The sequence below is a fragment of the Sorex araneus genome, chromosome 2 (genome assembly GCF_027595985.1).
Source record: "Sorex araneus isolate mSorAra2 chromosome 2, mSorAra2.pri, whole genome shotgun sequence".
NCBI classification, from domain to species: Eukaryota; Metazoa; Chordata; class Mammalia; order Eulipotyphla; family Soricidae; genus Sorex; species Sorex araneus.
In genome coordinates, this window is record NC_073303.1 from 89,049,872 (window position 1) to 89,065,038 (window position 15,167).

General features: G+C 45.9%; 1 protein-coding gene across 1 annotated transcript in view; it reads left to right on the plus strand.

Annotated features, from left to right (window-relative positions):
- COL22A1 (collagen type XXII alpha 1 chain) overlaps positions 1 to 15,167 on the plus strand; it is a 259,447-nt gene that overhangs the window by 49,207 nt on the left and 195,073 nt on the right. The window contains exons 7-8 of the mRNA XM_004602595.2: positions 8,079 to 8,159; positions 9,265 to 9,381. Of these exons, the coding sequence (XP_004602652.2) occupies positions 8,079 to 8,159; positions 9,265 to 9,381 (198 nt within the window). The remainder of the gene's footprint in view (positions 1 to 8,078; positions 8,160 to 9,264; positions 9,382 to 15,167) is intronic.

Genomic DNA, 15,167 nt, shown 5'->3' on the forward strand with positions numbered 1-15,167 from the left:
TTTAATGCATCTCTTATTGTGTCCATACAAAATAATTAATATTATGAATTCTTATATGTTTGCTGGCTAAGGAGAAGAGAAACACATTCATGGGACTCCGCCCTTGGGTGGATCCTCCTGCTGAAAGAGAATTAAGTCCTAGGAGAAGCATCCCCTAAGGAAAAGGAACCTTACCCTATTGATGGTGACCACACCTATGTGTACGCCCCAACCCCCTCATGCGGTGGAGATTTAACTAGGCTGTAAGAGTGGGTTGGGGGGCCAGATCCACGGGGCGAGATCCATGGGTGCTAGATCCACGGGGGCAGTTCCACGAGGGCCAGATCCACAGAACCAGAGAGAGACCGAGAGCCGGGAGAGAAGGAGAGAAAGAGAATGAAATAGACTGATCAAGCAACCAGTTTGGCCTTCTTCCTTCCCTCGACCGACAAGCACACACAGCAGTTCCGGGGCACCAAATGTGGGCGGTGAGACAGAGCCTCCCGGAGAGCCCGCGAGTGCTTGCGCCCCTCGGCGAGCCCTAGTTTTTTACACCCAGTGAATCAGGATCCTTCTCCTATTGACTGAGTACGTGTTTTCCTCTTTGGTGAATGACAAATCTTCAACATTTGTCTGTGTTTACAAGTATGCTGCTTAGGAGAACCAGGTGAAGCATGGTGGGCCGGTGCTTGGCTTGCCTGCGGCTGGCTTGGCCTCTATCCCTGGCTCCCCGTATAGTCCCTCAAGCCCTGCCAGGAGTGATCCTCAAGGGAAGAACTAGGAATACGCCCTGAGCACTGCTGGGTGTGACCTACACCAGCCGCCCACCCCCACTCACCAAAAAAACCCACCAACAACAACAAAAACACCAAAAAACAGGTATGCTATTTTTCTTCTCTCTCTCTCCATTTTTTTTTCTTTTTGGGTCACACCCAGTGATGCCCTACTCCTTGGCTCTTCACTCAGGAATTACCCCTGGCTGTGCTCAGGGGACCATATGGGATGCTGGGAATTGAACCTGGGTCGGCCTCATGCAAGGCAAACGCCCTACCCACTGTGCTATTGCTCCCGCCCCTATTTTCTTCTCTCAATGATTTATAGATAATCTTCATATATTTTTGCACTTATTAATTATTCATTATAAATGTTAGAAATACAATTCCTAACTTGTAAAGCACCGATCATGCAAAAAAAAAAAAAAGGAGCAAGTCTGAATATATCCAGATACGAGAAATAGTGCTGTGATGAAATACACCATAAACAAAGTGAGGAGCACTTTTATTACTTGCTTTGTTAGATAGGCAATAAATGATTTATGCTGCCGGTATGCACACATCTCTTCACAGTGAGTTGGCCAGTAGCAGGAGGAAGAGCGAACAGTAGCGAGCGAGGGCAGGAGGGCCTCAGGAACAGCAGCCTCGAGTGGGCCCATCTCCTCCTCATTCTAATGGCACAGGGAGGGTCATCCACTGTTCATGCCCTCCAAACTTTGCTTTCTTGTTTAATTTCTACCTGGAAATTTCTGCCTGGTTTCCCTATATAGCTGCTGAAAGGGGGAAATAATATAGTCGCTGTAGAATCAAATTAGGCAAAAGGAAGCACTAAAATCAAATCAAAGCTATAAAAATCATTATTTAAACTGCCACAGTAGCACTGTAGCACTGTTGTCCTGTGGTCATCGATTTGCTTGAGCGGTTACCAGTAGTGTCTCCATTGTGAGATTTGTTGGTACTGTTTTTTGCAATTGAATATGCCACGGGTAGCTTGCCAGGCTCTGCTCTGCGGACGGGATACTCTCGGTAGCTTGCTGGGCTCTCTAAGGATAAGGAATCGAACCTGGGTCGGCTGTGTGCAAGGCAAACACGCTACTTCTAACGAATGATTCACATGCTCTGTGCTAAGAATTTTAGTGCCCTCTCACCTGATTTTTGATGCCATCTTCCATTTAGTCTTAGAAAGTTTAAATACCAATCAAATTTCAGTTCACTAATGGAGAGAGGTACACATACAACAAAATAAGTTCAGTGACTCTTATAAGATCATGCAGGCAAATTGGGGTTCCCGCTAATAATCCACCCTCAATGCCCATTTCTAAACTACACTTTGATTAAGATAATAGATATCTGGACCTAGCTGAAGATAAAGCTCGGTGTATTCATAGCATAAAGATTAGGGTAATCCTTTGAGTGTGCTTAACTTCTCTTAATCCTCCCAATCAGCTAGCTCTTCCTCTCCTGGTTCAGGAAGGAAAATTCCTGCTCAGAATCAGAGCTCAGAAACTGGGCTTCTTTTCCCTTAGGAGCCAGGCAGCCAGGCTGACTCTACCATCCCCTAAATAACCATCCTTGAAATAAATGCTTTGTGAGCCATAAGGAACTCAGAGATAATCTTGTTCCGATTGCTTTTTATTACATAGAAGAGGAAACTGAGACTCAAAAGGCAGTGAAAAAAAATGTTTAAAGATGGCCCATGATCCCAAAGGCCAACTAAGCACTTTGAGCACCCAGCGGCTTCTTGCAGAAATGCCTCTAGACTGTGAACTAAGCTACAGCCCCATGCTGCCCCGGGAGGGGAAAGGTTTTTCTCTCTCGGCCTTTCCTTTCCCCGGCAGCGTGGCGACCACCATCTTATAAGGCCCACTAAACAGAGGCACGAGCTTGCAGTGATGCAACTTCTGGCAGAAATTTCTCTGGACTTAATTACTAAAATACCAGAAATCCAAAACCTCACATGCTCTTCATTCTCAGCAATGGAAAACAAATTATCAAATGATGCCTTTTCGGCAGGTCTGATTGTTGGGGGAAAACTCCAAATAATAATAGTGAGTTTTCTGTTGAAATATTGAATGTAACCAAAGTAAAGAGAAAGTAAAGTAAAACTCATCAGGCACACAGGTTGCCTGAACGCTTTGTAACTTATGCCTGAAAGCTTTGTAACTTTTCACATGGTGATTCAATAAATTTTTTTTTAAATTAAAAAAATAAAAAAATAAAAAAAATACAATGAATTTCAGGATATAGTGAAAAATTAAAAAGAAATGTTTAAAGATATGTAGCAAGACTATATTCTGCTAACCCCTATTCCAAAACATCCAGAAAAGACCTGGAGAATATGTTTGAGTGACAAATCTCCTTAAAATAAGAAGTAACAATTTTTTTTAAATAGCAAAATATCCAAAAGCAAAACTATTTTCTAATCTACACTCCACGGTTGCCTTTTGATGTTCAGTTTTCTCAGCTGTAAAATATCGTCTAGAAAACGGCATTGAAATAAGATTAAAAGTCATATTGTATATGATATCCTCAAAAAAATAGCCAATTTATCACGTTCTTAACAAATGCTAGCACTATTGTACTCTTCATACACAACATCACCACCATCATCTTCACATTATTATGGCGAGGATATGACGGTTTATAGGCAGAAAGAGAATTAGATCTGACATCTTCTCTGTCAGTGTTTCTAAATCTGTTCCTGACTTTGTTCTCTTCCTCTGTACCCTCCTAGTGTAGCTGACCCCCTAGTCTCATGCTGTTATCCCTCATTTGCACATTTTTATGGGCAATCCTCTTAGAATATTCTTGGGGTTTTGGCTGTGAAACAGTGCTCTAAGGGGCCCATCTGTGATATTGAGTCCTCAACAGGAAATCAAGGACCACACCAGAATAGTGTGTGGACACCATCTCTCCTCTTACACCATGCTGTGATATTGAGGTGGTGGGTGCCCTACCTACATCATCCCAGATGCCACAGTGCCTACTGTTAAGCTGCCACCGACATCCTGAGGAGTATCCCTCAGCCAAGAAAAAGGTGGCATGTGGAGTACCCCGACTACCTCACTTCTAAGTGTGAAAAATAAAGTCCTTTATTTTTCACGGGCACTGGAGCACTCCAGCTGGTTTAAACTACAATTGCCCATAGCACCAGTTTTCTAGATATTGACACTTTACTGGACAACTAACTCACTTTTCAACTCTATGTCCCAAATAAAATTAGAACACCACTTTCACATGAATAAATATCTCTGAATCAGCTAAACTAAGAGAAAGCCAAAGCCCGCCATCAGTGATCTCATCCTTGCAGGCCTGAAATTCAGACCTGGACCTGGGCTTATCCTAATTCCAGGGTTTCTGCACGTCCCGTTAATTTCCACACTGAGTTCAGAAAAGGGACACCATGCTGTGTGAAATGGTGGAAGCCAGGGTCAAGCTGGGGGAAGACCCATAAATTGCTGAGAACATAACAGTGTACAGGGGTCTCAGAGTGGCATTGGGGCAGAGGGATTTGGGGAATGGAATCCCTGATTGGGTGGAGGGAGAATAGCAATGGAGACTAAAAAAGTAGGTAGGAAATGATGAGAGTTTGTACCATCAGAAAGGGTCTCTCCCGTATTCAGTTAGATCTTTTCACCCCATCTGGCAGTGCCTCTATCCAGACATCAGACAGGCTATATTCTGTCCTTGACCCTCAAGCTTTCCCTCCCTCTATCCCTCCCTACCTCCCTCCTCCCTTCTCTCCTCTATCCCCTCCCTTCCTTCCTCCTCTGCCCTCCCTCTCACCCTCCCTCCCTTCCTTCAGTCCCTCTTTGCTTACTTTCTTCCTTCCCTCCTTCTCCTCCTTCCTCTTCCACCTCCATTGTTTTATGCCTAGATTTGATTAATTGATTACTTGATTGCCTTTTTTGTAAGATTTACTTTTTACTGAAATACAATCTATTTATAACATTAGTAAGCTTAATGTAGATACTTACTAAGGACTGGAGCAATAACACGGCAGGTAGGGCATTTGCCTTGCATGCAGCCAACCCAGGTTCGATTCCTCCGTCCCTCTCAGAGAGCCTGGCAAGCTACCAAGAGTATCCCGCTCACATGGCAGAGCCTGGCAAGCTACCCATGGTGTATTAGATATGCCAAAAACAGTAGCAACAAGTCTCACAATAAAGACATTACTGGTGCCCACTCGAGCAAATTGATGAACAGGATAATAATGCTGAAATGTAGATAAATTGAGAGAACAGCATCTTGAGACCTCATTATACACACCACCAAAAGTCTAGTTTCCGTCCATTTCTCTCCCTGCAACCATGCTAGACTGTTCAGCTTCTGAGAATGAACGTTTGCCAAAGGATCCTATCTTCAAAACAGGCCTGCTCACAAGAGCAGTTCGTATCTTGGCATTTTCTCCTATCTGTGAGCCAGTGTTTCTACAGGAAATAAAACAGACAGATTAAAAGAAAGTAATGTGTTGCCTGACCAAAGTCAGTGAGGTCAGAGGATACCATTACAGGGTTGCATCGGAGCCAGGAGACCGATATCTAGCAGCTGATCACTACTTCAGATTCCCAATGGTCTCTCAAGGGCAGCACAGACAAGTAAAGGCGCAGGGAATGAACAAGATCAAGCACAATTTACATAAATGTTCAAAAAAAAAAATCAGCATTCGACCCTCCACTGACTCAGTTCTAATTTCATGTGATAATGGGTGTAATTGTCACATTTATCCATCCTATTATGAAATCCGTGAGTCTGGGGACACCTGAAACATACAAGGCAATGAACAAGTGTTTCAGTGATAGAGCAAAAGACAAGACCAGATAGCCTTACCGCACAGTAGGAGAAACAAACTTTAAAAAGTAAATAAAGAACTACATACAAAATGGTGTGGAGCATATGGGATAAAATGTATAGCTAAAAGCAGTGCAGGTGACCCATGAGAGTGGCAGGAGGACCTGGGCCTGGGTAGCAGGTGATCAGGAGAAAGGTGAGAGAATCATCCTGGAAGGCGCTTGCACTGGGCATTGGGGTTTGCAGGGGCAAAGTAGGCGGTCACATCCAATAATCGCTACGATGCAGAATGCCATCGAGACAGAGGAGAGGCCCTGTGAATGACTCCTAAATGGAGATAGAGGTATAGTGTGTTTTATGCTGCATGCCAAGTTATTCTCCTCCCCACCCAAAGCATACTATAACATGTAGGTGAAGATACACTTATTTTATCTTCCCGCACAGCAGAGCCTGGCGAGCTACATGTGGCATATTCCATATGCCCAAAACAGTAACAACAAGTCTCACAATGGAGACCTTACTGGTGCCCGCTCGAGCAAATCGACGGACAATGGGACGACAGTGCTACAGTGCTCTCCTCTGGAATTCTGGCAGTGGCTAAATTGGAGAGGGAGTAGGGGCAGGGGATGGGATTCCTGTTAGTGTGTCTCCTAAGGAGTGTGCTATCTTGAAGCTTGGATGGGGCTTAAAGATCTACCCAAGCTCATTGAGGTGATGATTGACAGCTTCCTGTGGGCTACTAAACTAATGTAGCCTTGTTGTTTTACTCTTTGGGTGTCAGGAGAGGTTCTGGTTCCTATTGCTGTAACTTCTTTGTGCTTGTGACTTGATAGTGGGTATCTCTCCTATGTTCACCAGCCTCAGTGTTTGATAGAGATGGAGCAAAGAAATGGGGAGGGGGATGAAGGAAGGTAGAAAGAAGAGGGAAGAAGGGTAATAGGTGAAATAAAAGAGTGAATTCTAAAGAGACAACAGCCGTCTTATAATCCGTAAAACCTTATCATGGAAATGATGTCATTTTTTTGCCAGATTTTATTTATTATAACTCAATCACTATGTTTCTCTTATACTCAAAGTTTAAAAAATCAAGCTTCTCTTTTTTTTCGGTGGGGGGGACATCAAAGAATCTAAAAATAGATTTTTAAATGACTGCAGAGGTTGTGCCTGAGTATGTTGTTGTTTTATTTTTCTTTGTGAGTAGATTTATTTCAACCTCTAGGCCCTTATTAATTATTACATTAATACTGTACTTTTATACCCAAATCAGAGCATCAAGTGTTTTCATCCAAATGCATAGCAAGCCAAACTTATTATTTACTAGTTTTTTTGTTTTGCTTCTGTTTTTGTTTTGAGTTTCTCCCTCTCTCTTTTCTTAATTGAATCACCATGAGATACAGAGTTATAATCCTGATCATGCTCAGGTTTCAATCATACAGTGTTCCAACACCCATCCCTCTACCAATGTACCTTTCCCGCCATCAGTGTCCCCAGTTTCCCTCCTGCCGCCCTCCCCCCAGCCTGTCTCTATGTCAGGCACAGTTCTTCTTTCTCTGTCTCTTGTCTCTGTCTCTGTCTCTCTCTGTCTCTCTCTGTCTCTCTCTCTGTCTCTCTCTCTCTCTCTCTGTCTCTCACTCTCTCTCTTGCTCTCTCTCTCCCATTTGGAGCATTATGTTTTGAAATACAGGTACTGAGAGGTTATGTTTTGAGATCAACTAGACATTTGCTTATACATCAGGAACTTTCCTAGAAAAGATTGCAATGGATAGACACAGGAAACCATGACATTTCATGTGACTTATGCCTGCCACAACAGTGCACCAGGGCAGAGCATTTGAGCCAGGTTCTGACCCAATGACCTGATCCTTGGGTAAAGCTGCAGGTCAGTGAGACAATATGAGCTCTGAATTACAGAACATGTACTTGTGTGTGTGTGAGAGAGAGACAGAGACAGAGAGAGAGAGAGAGAGAGAGAGAGAGAGAGAGAGAGAGAGAGAGAGAGAGTGTGTATACCAGTGTGCATGTATGTTCATGCATGTCTGCTACTGTAGCTTCTTTACATTAATTGAAGGGGCTACGTTATTAAAGGTGGTTATAGAAGCACATGTTTAGTTAATAAGTTCATCCACCCTTTGAATATCGGGCCAGGCACAGAGTAAGGCTGCACTGCACAATCAGTGCGTGTGGACAGCACATAGAAGAGTGCTGACGTCCCCTCGAAAAGGTTAGGGATAGTAAGATGGGAACAGAAGGATGGTGCTGAGATCGGGCCATGCACATTCAAAGGAGGAGGAAATGATGCTCTAGTCTGGCCCAGCCAGTCTTCCTCCACACAAGGCTCTCGCTTTAGAAGGGAGGAGGCCGGGGGAGGTGGCTTAGGGGTCCCCACATGCTCCATTTTTTTTCTGAAGAAAGAGGATGAAGGAGGTGATATCAGGAGGGCCCTGGTGGGAGTGGGCCCTGATATCCAGGCAGGATGGTCTGCAGACACGGGCATCCTGCACTGCCAGCTCACTCTGCCCTCAATTCCCTTTCCAGTTTGATTTACAGCGGATCGTCATCTACTGTGACTCCCGTCATGCCGAATTGGAGACGTGTTGTGACATCCCCTCCGGCCCGGTGAGCAGCCCCTTCTGGGGGAGAGATGGGAGGAAAGGGGAACCTGAGCTCCCACAGGGAGTGCCGTGTCTGCGGCTTAGGGACAGGGAGTCACGTTGTGGGGGCACCTGCCCTCACAATGGGTCAGGGAGTAGCCATTGTCTGGGCAGCTGTTCTGTTCGGGCAGAGCAGTATCATGCAGGCCGCTGGGGGACTGCTGCTCCCTGCACCCAGAGGCTGGAGGCTAGGTGGTGAGGCCCAGGTCCCGGAGAGAGGGGAAGTTGGGGGCAATGAGTCCCAGGGAATACGGTACTGACAGTCTCTGATGCTTCTGCTCAGAGAGCAGAGGACGGGGCATGTGGCGTAGACACGGTGGGAGGCAAGCCAGGCCAGCAGCTGGCCTTATCTGTGCCTGATGCTGTCACCTCTTCTTCCTCCCCAGTCAGTTCTCCTCCTTTCTAAGCACTTTACCAAATCCTGATCCGAGGCTGCTCTGCAGATAGGGCCAGTCACGGCCTCTGCTTCTCAGGGGTGCAGGTTGATGCCCAGGTGCAGTGCTGGGTGCATCAAGTCCCCAGACCCAGTACGTGTTCCTGTCAGTGTGTCCCTGTTTGGGGGTCATTGTCCTGCCTAGATGTGGATGTTACTGGAGATATAGCTATTCGGGGGTGAATGGTGCTGATAGTTGAGAACGAAGGAGCTGAGAAGATAAAGGAGAAGGCTGATGGAGGCCATGCGTGTTAAGTGAAGAAAATAAAGAAAAGGACGTTGTAAGGGACCAAAATACTGATTCCCCGTTGAACCTGCTGGATGGGAGACACTGAACTAGGCATTAATGTGCTGTTCATTCAGTCCTTCTCTTCATGTCTGGATGGAAACACCTGCCCCCATTCTGCAGATGCAAACTCAGATGTGAAGAAGCTCCTACAGGTAGCCGAGTGGCTAACCCAGCTCCCGGAACTGTCTTAGCCAGTCTTCAGAATGCCAGGCCCTGAGTCAGATGTGACTTTTCTTTCTTTCTTATGCTCATGGGTCATCAAGGGTGGAGTTGAAACTCTGGTCTAGCTGACATGGCGGGAGACAGTTCTGCAAAGGAGAACGTGCTGACCCACTGCCTTCCTTCCAGTGCCAGGTGACAGTGGTGACGGAACCTCCACCCCCGCCCCAACAACTTCCCACCTCTGGCAATGAGCAGCTTGGATTTCTGAAGACCATCAACTGCTCCTGTCCAGCTGGAGCAAAGGTACCATGAGCAACCCTCTCCCAGGTCCACGCCCGGAGCCACAGAGCTGAGCAGGGTGGGGGTCACCATTAACACCACCATCATAGATGTGGGGACTTCCCGTCACACACATGATTGTGGTGACTCAGCATGTCCGGAACATGGATGAGTGCCTTTAGCTTCTCCTTTCTTGATTTTTATGCATGACTAGCAAGGTTCCTTCTGAGACTTCACTGTACTGAATATTTTCCAGAAGTTAGGAATGCATTCCTGAGGTTCTACTGACTCCTATTTGGGTCATCTTTATTCACACACCTTTCTTCACTTTGTTTCCTTTCATTACGGCAGTCTAAAATATGAAAGAGTAGGATTTGTGCATGTATCTTATTTTTAGTTATAAAAATAATTGTTTCTCTAGGAGCACCACCATTACCATTCATTCACCTGGATGAAGTCTAACACACACTTTAATTCAGCCTTTTTTACAAGCATTTGACCATTTTGATTGATATGTTTTTTACTATTTAACTAAACAAACATAAATGAATATATAAGAATGAGGGGAAAGAGTTGGAGTGATAGTGCAGTGGATAAGTTCCCTGATTTGCATGTACTTGACCTTTCTTTGTTCCCTCACACCATCTATCATCCCTGAGCATCACCAGGAGTGATCCCTGAGTGCATATCCAGGAGGAAGCCCTGAGTACTTTTGCTGGGTATGTCCCCAAAAGAAAAAAATACATATAAGAATGAAGAAAAGGAGAACCTTTCTGGAGGAAGCATGAGTTTCTGCTGTTCTTATCTCTGGGCCCTGGACCCCCTGCATGGTTGCCAGCTAGGGGTCATCATACAGCAGGTGCTCAGCCTTAGTGAGTCACACAAGGATGCTTGTCTAGTTGGAATTCACAGGAACAGGCACAATTCAAGAGTATCATAATCTTTCTTTCTTATATTTTTAAAATAACATAGGAGTACTGCTATTTGTTGAGCCACTGATTAAGCTGATTGAATTGGTCATGAACTCTACATTACTTTTTTATTTTATTGTATCACCGTGAGATAGAGTTACAAAGCTTTCATGTTTGAGCTTCAACCATACAGTGATGGAACACCCATCCCTCCACCAGTGCACATGTTTCACCACCGATGTCCCAAGTATCCACCCCCCTCTCCACATCCCAGTCCTCACCCTGCCTCTATGGAAGACAATTTCCTCAATACTCTCTCTCATTTTGGTCATTATGTTTTTTTTTTTTAATTTAAATTTTATTGAATCACCATGTGGAGGGTTACAAAGTTCTCATGATTATGTCAGTTATACAGTACTCAAACACCCTTCCCTTCACCCGTGCCCATATTCCATCACCAACCACCCCATTATACCTCCCGCCCCCTCCCACCCCCCCAGTCCCCGCCCTTGTAAGTGATAAGTTTCACTTCGTTTACGCTTTATCTTGGTTACAGTCCATGTTTCAACACATAATTCACTATTGTTGCTAGGGTTTCCCCCCAAAAAAGAGAAGACAGTCCCACTGTCAAGGAAGCATTTGATGGCTCTCCATTGCTGAGAATGTAGAGATATTAAGTCCCGCTGTTTGTTACATAACTTTTCTATTTTTTCCCCCCCTCGTCCCGCGCCACCGAGATCACGCCTGTTTAGTAATCACCACGCTGCCTGACAAAGGGAAACAAACCAAAAGAGATGGTTATTTCTCGTCATCAGCCGGCGTGGGGCTCTAGCTTAGTTGATAGTCTGGTATAATGTCTGCAAGCAGTTTCTGGAACCAAAAGTAATACGCTGGTATCGGCCCCGGCTCAAGGTTCCACCAGCGTCCCGCTGTTCCAAGTACATAATAATTTATTCCCTTGCATCCGATTCCCACGCCACCAGGTCCGTGTCAGCTTAATGGACATCATACTATGGTTAACGCCACGCCGCGTTTTTTCCCGAGAAAGAAGGATATTTCTTCTCAGCCGGCGTGGGGATATGGCTTAGTTCAGTCTATAGAGATGGCTACCACTTTGGTGGCCTTCAATATTTCAGCAAAAGACTTACTATTCTTGTTAGGATTTCCCACCAAAGTCCGACCCGTTAAAGTCCAGGGAAAATTCTGCCTAAAATTCTATCGCTACAATCTTTTACCCTTTAACAAAAAACTTAGTACTATTGTTTGGAGTTTCCCCCCACGTTAAGCCCTGCCAAAAAGGAACATTTACACGTTGCTGACAATCAAACAATCAAAAGATATTAGGTCGCGCAGCTGCTATCGCAGCCGCGCGGTTTTGGATTTCTATATGAAGTCCAAGGAAGATTCTTTTGGTAATTGCATCACTCGCTGGCAACGCCTGGGCCAGACGCAAAGGAGCGTCCCCACATGGCTCTCTGCTTAAATGTCGGCCGGCACAGGGCGGATCCGGGAGTCCCGCCCATCGGCTATCCCGGGCTTCCTGTAGAGTCTAAAAACCGGCTATAGCCTCGCTGCATTCAAACAGAAAAAGTTGAGAGAGAAAAGAGCATACCTTGCCGGCAGCGCCTGGGCCAGAAGCTCCCAGCACACAGTTTGGAGGCATTTTGGGGGCGCCGCTCGTGTCCAAAGTGGTTCAGTTGCCTCCGGGGTCGATCTCGCGCGGGGCCGCAAAGGCTTGGTCATTATGTTTTGATCGAATTTCCCACCACCATTCAAGCCTACCTGCTAGGGGCAGACACTAGATAATATATTTCCCATAGCTCATTTTGAGTATCATGAGAGCTCGTGCAGCTGCGATTGTAATGTAAATTTTTAGATTGTAAATGGTTGGGTTCCAGAGACATCTCTGTATGGGACTAATCCATTTTGGGATTCAATTGGGAGTCTCTGGGCCAGGGATGTTGGTGCACTAAGATGGCATCCGGAGGCAAATTGTGGGCATGACAGCTAGGGTTCTGGACTGGTGGGGACTCGGGGAAGGACAACCCAGGTCCTCTGCCTGGAGATTTAGTCCTGGAAACCACATACCGGGGCTTTGCTTGTGGAAGCTCTTAGTCACCGGGATTCTTTCTGGAGTAGGTGGGAAGTCTGCACCTGCTCCATCTGGGGTGAGCCAGTGAAATTGGCTTGGTTTGGAGCCCAGAGTGATCTCTGGCACTGTGGTGTCTTCCGGGACTTGCCTCTGTGTCTCTGGGTCAGAGCTGTTGGTGCGTTAAGATCCACATTACAAAATTTTCAGCAGATTATATCTTAGTGAGGTTCGTCCTGAGACGGTGGAGTCAGGCTTGGGGTATGGTGGCAATTTTGAATTGTGGAAGCAAGTGGCTGCCGGGAACTCCTCTTGGGTGGGTACAGGCCAAGCCACCCCCTCCAATTTACTCCGGTCTGTTCAGCCATGTATGGGTCCGAGTGTAACTGTGGCTTTTGATCTCTTTAGAGATTTTTTTAGGGGTCTCTGAGGCAAGGCCAGCAGTAGAGCTTACAGGGTGGGGCTGGAGTTGGTAAGTGGGGGTGACTGCCACTGCTTCCATGTGTATTGGGAAGTGGGGGAGGTAGCCCATCCCAACTGAGAAAGTCTGGAGATTGCTGTCACAAAACCTGCATACCCAATTTTTTAGCAGATTATATCTTGGCGAGGTCCATCCTGAGATGGTGCAGTCAGGCCAGGAGTATGGCGATAATTTTGGATTGTGGAAGCAAGTGGCTGCTGGGGGCTCTGCTTGGGCAGGCCACCAGGCCAACCCATCCCCCTTCGATTTGCCCCAGGCTGTTTAGCCATGCACGGGTCCGAGATTAATTGTGGCTTTTAATCTCTTTTATCTCTGGGTCTCTGAAATAAGGCCAATAAATGAGCTTGTATAGCTGAGCTCAGGTGGTTTGTGGGTGTGGCTCCCACATACCTAACTTTTGGCCATTTAATTTCTTGGTAAACTTGGTCTCAAGTTGTTGGGTTCTCGCCAAAGGCACAGCGGCAATTTTAGGATATCTGGAATCCTGAAGGCACCATTAGGCTGCTGATGCATTTGCCCCATATGTACAGGTTGACCTGTGGGCACCATCACTGTCACTGTCACTGTCATCTCATTGCTCATCGATTTGCTTGAGTGGGCACCAGTAATGTCTCCATTGTGAGACTCATTGCAACTGTGTTTGGCATATCAACTACGCCACAGGTAGCTTGCCAATCTTTGCCTTGCAGGTGAGATACCCTTGGTAGCTTGCCGGCCTTTCCAAGAGGGGCGGAGGAATTGAACCCGGGTCGGCTGCGTGCAAGGCAAATGCCCTACCTGCTATGCTATTGCCCCAGCCCGTTGGCACCACACCCCCAGAATATCATAATCTTTCCATTATCCTATCCTGACATGCTCCTTTCCATCTTCCCTTCCTTCCTCTGTTCTCCATTAGACTCTCCCTCTCTTCTTCTCCACTGATAGACAGTATCAGAACTTGGGGATACTGAGAAATCCAAAACAGCTACTCGTTCAGTGGGATGTTCAACTGGGGTCCAGCATGCTGAAAGGCCAAACAGAGCCAACTGATCACCCTGCCACATGAGGGATTTGGGGTAGTTAAAGTAGCTGAAGCATTTCTAGTCTGACACTCCGATTAGAAATGGGAGAAGTTGGGAAAGGAGCCAAGTGGCTTCTTCTACTGTCTGTCCAGGTGGTCTCAGCCCCCCATTCTCTCCCCCTCCCTGTAATCCATTGAACAGATTCTTGCCTGCAAATGCAATAGTAAAAGCAGCTGTCTTAATATAAATCCCTTTAATCCATGTTTTTTGGGAAAGAATCCTAAATGAGATACTAAGTGAATTACATGTCTTGCATCATACTTCTGTCTCTGCAGAAGACTGTGTGGGCCAGCACTAGTCCTGTCTTGTCCATGATTTTCCCAGAGACACTTGGAACCCTGTATACGTCTTGCCGGTGTTCCCTGAGGAAGGAAGTCCAGGATAAGACAGGCTCTGCCCTCCTTTTACCTCCTCTTTCCAGCTCAGTCTCTTGGTTCTCCACTCCTCTGCAGGTAGTCTATGAATCTCCACCCAGTGCTCCTACCCTGTATGCCACTGGTGACTGCGAGGGGGATCTCAGTTGCTTTCTGGCTTTGTCATGTTCATCTTTTCCTCCCAGGAAGACAAGAGCTTCTTTGGGCTCTTTGGAGGAGTCGGGATCTTTTTGCTTTGAACAGCATTTGCGTATGTGACTTCTGCTTGGTCTGTCTCCCTGCTCCTGCCCCTCTCTGCTTTATCACCTAATGTCTGCTTTTTTAATGCTTCTCTAAGAAACTCTTTTCTGAGCACATTATTATCTACATGATTTCCTCTCACCCTCCCTCCATTCAATCTGCTTTCCATAAGCCTGCATTCACTCATTCAGTAACTCAACACAGATTCATCCTAGAACACTTCTCTCCCTTTTTTCTCCATATGCTTCCATCTACCATCAGAATGATCACACTGGATTTAAAAAGTCTCCTTAGTCTCACATTATGACATTTTATATTCCAAAAATTAGTGTAGTCATCTTTTGTCTATCCCTCTCTTTCTGATTCAGTTCATTTAGCATGATACTGAGACCAACACCCAAAGACGGATACAAGGTCCAGGGAGATTGTTCCATGGATGGAAGCCTGCTTTATGAGCTGGAGAGAAGTCAGCTGAGAATAGAGAAGGGGTCACTAAGTCAATGGTGGTTGGAGGGATCGCTAAGGATGCAAGATAAAGGAACAAACATGATGGCCTCTCATTATCTGTGTGGTTTGCAATACAGATAATGAGAGGCCATCATGTTTGGTAAGCCCATAAGTAGAGAGAGAGTAAGAAGTACATTGTCTGCCATT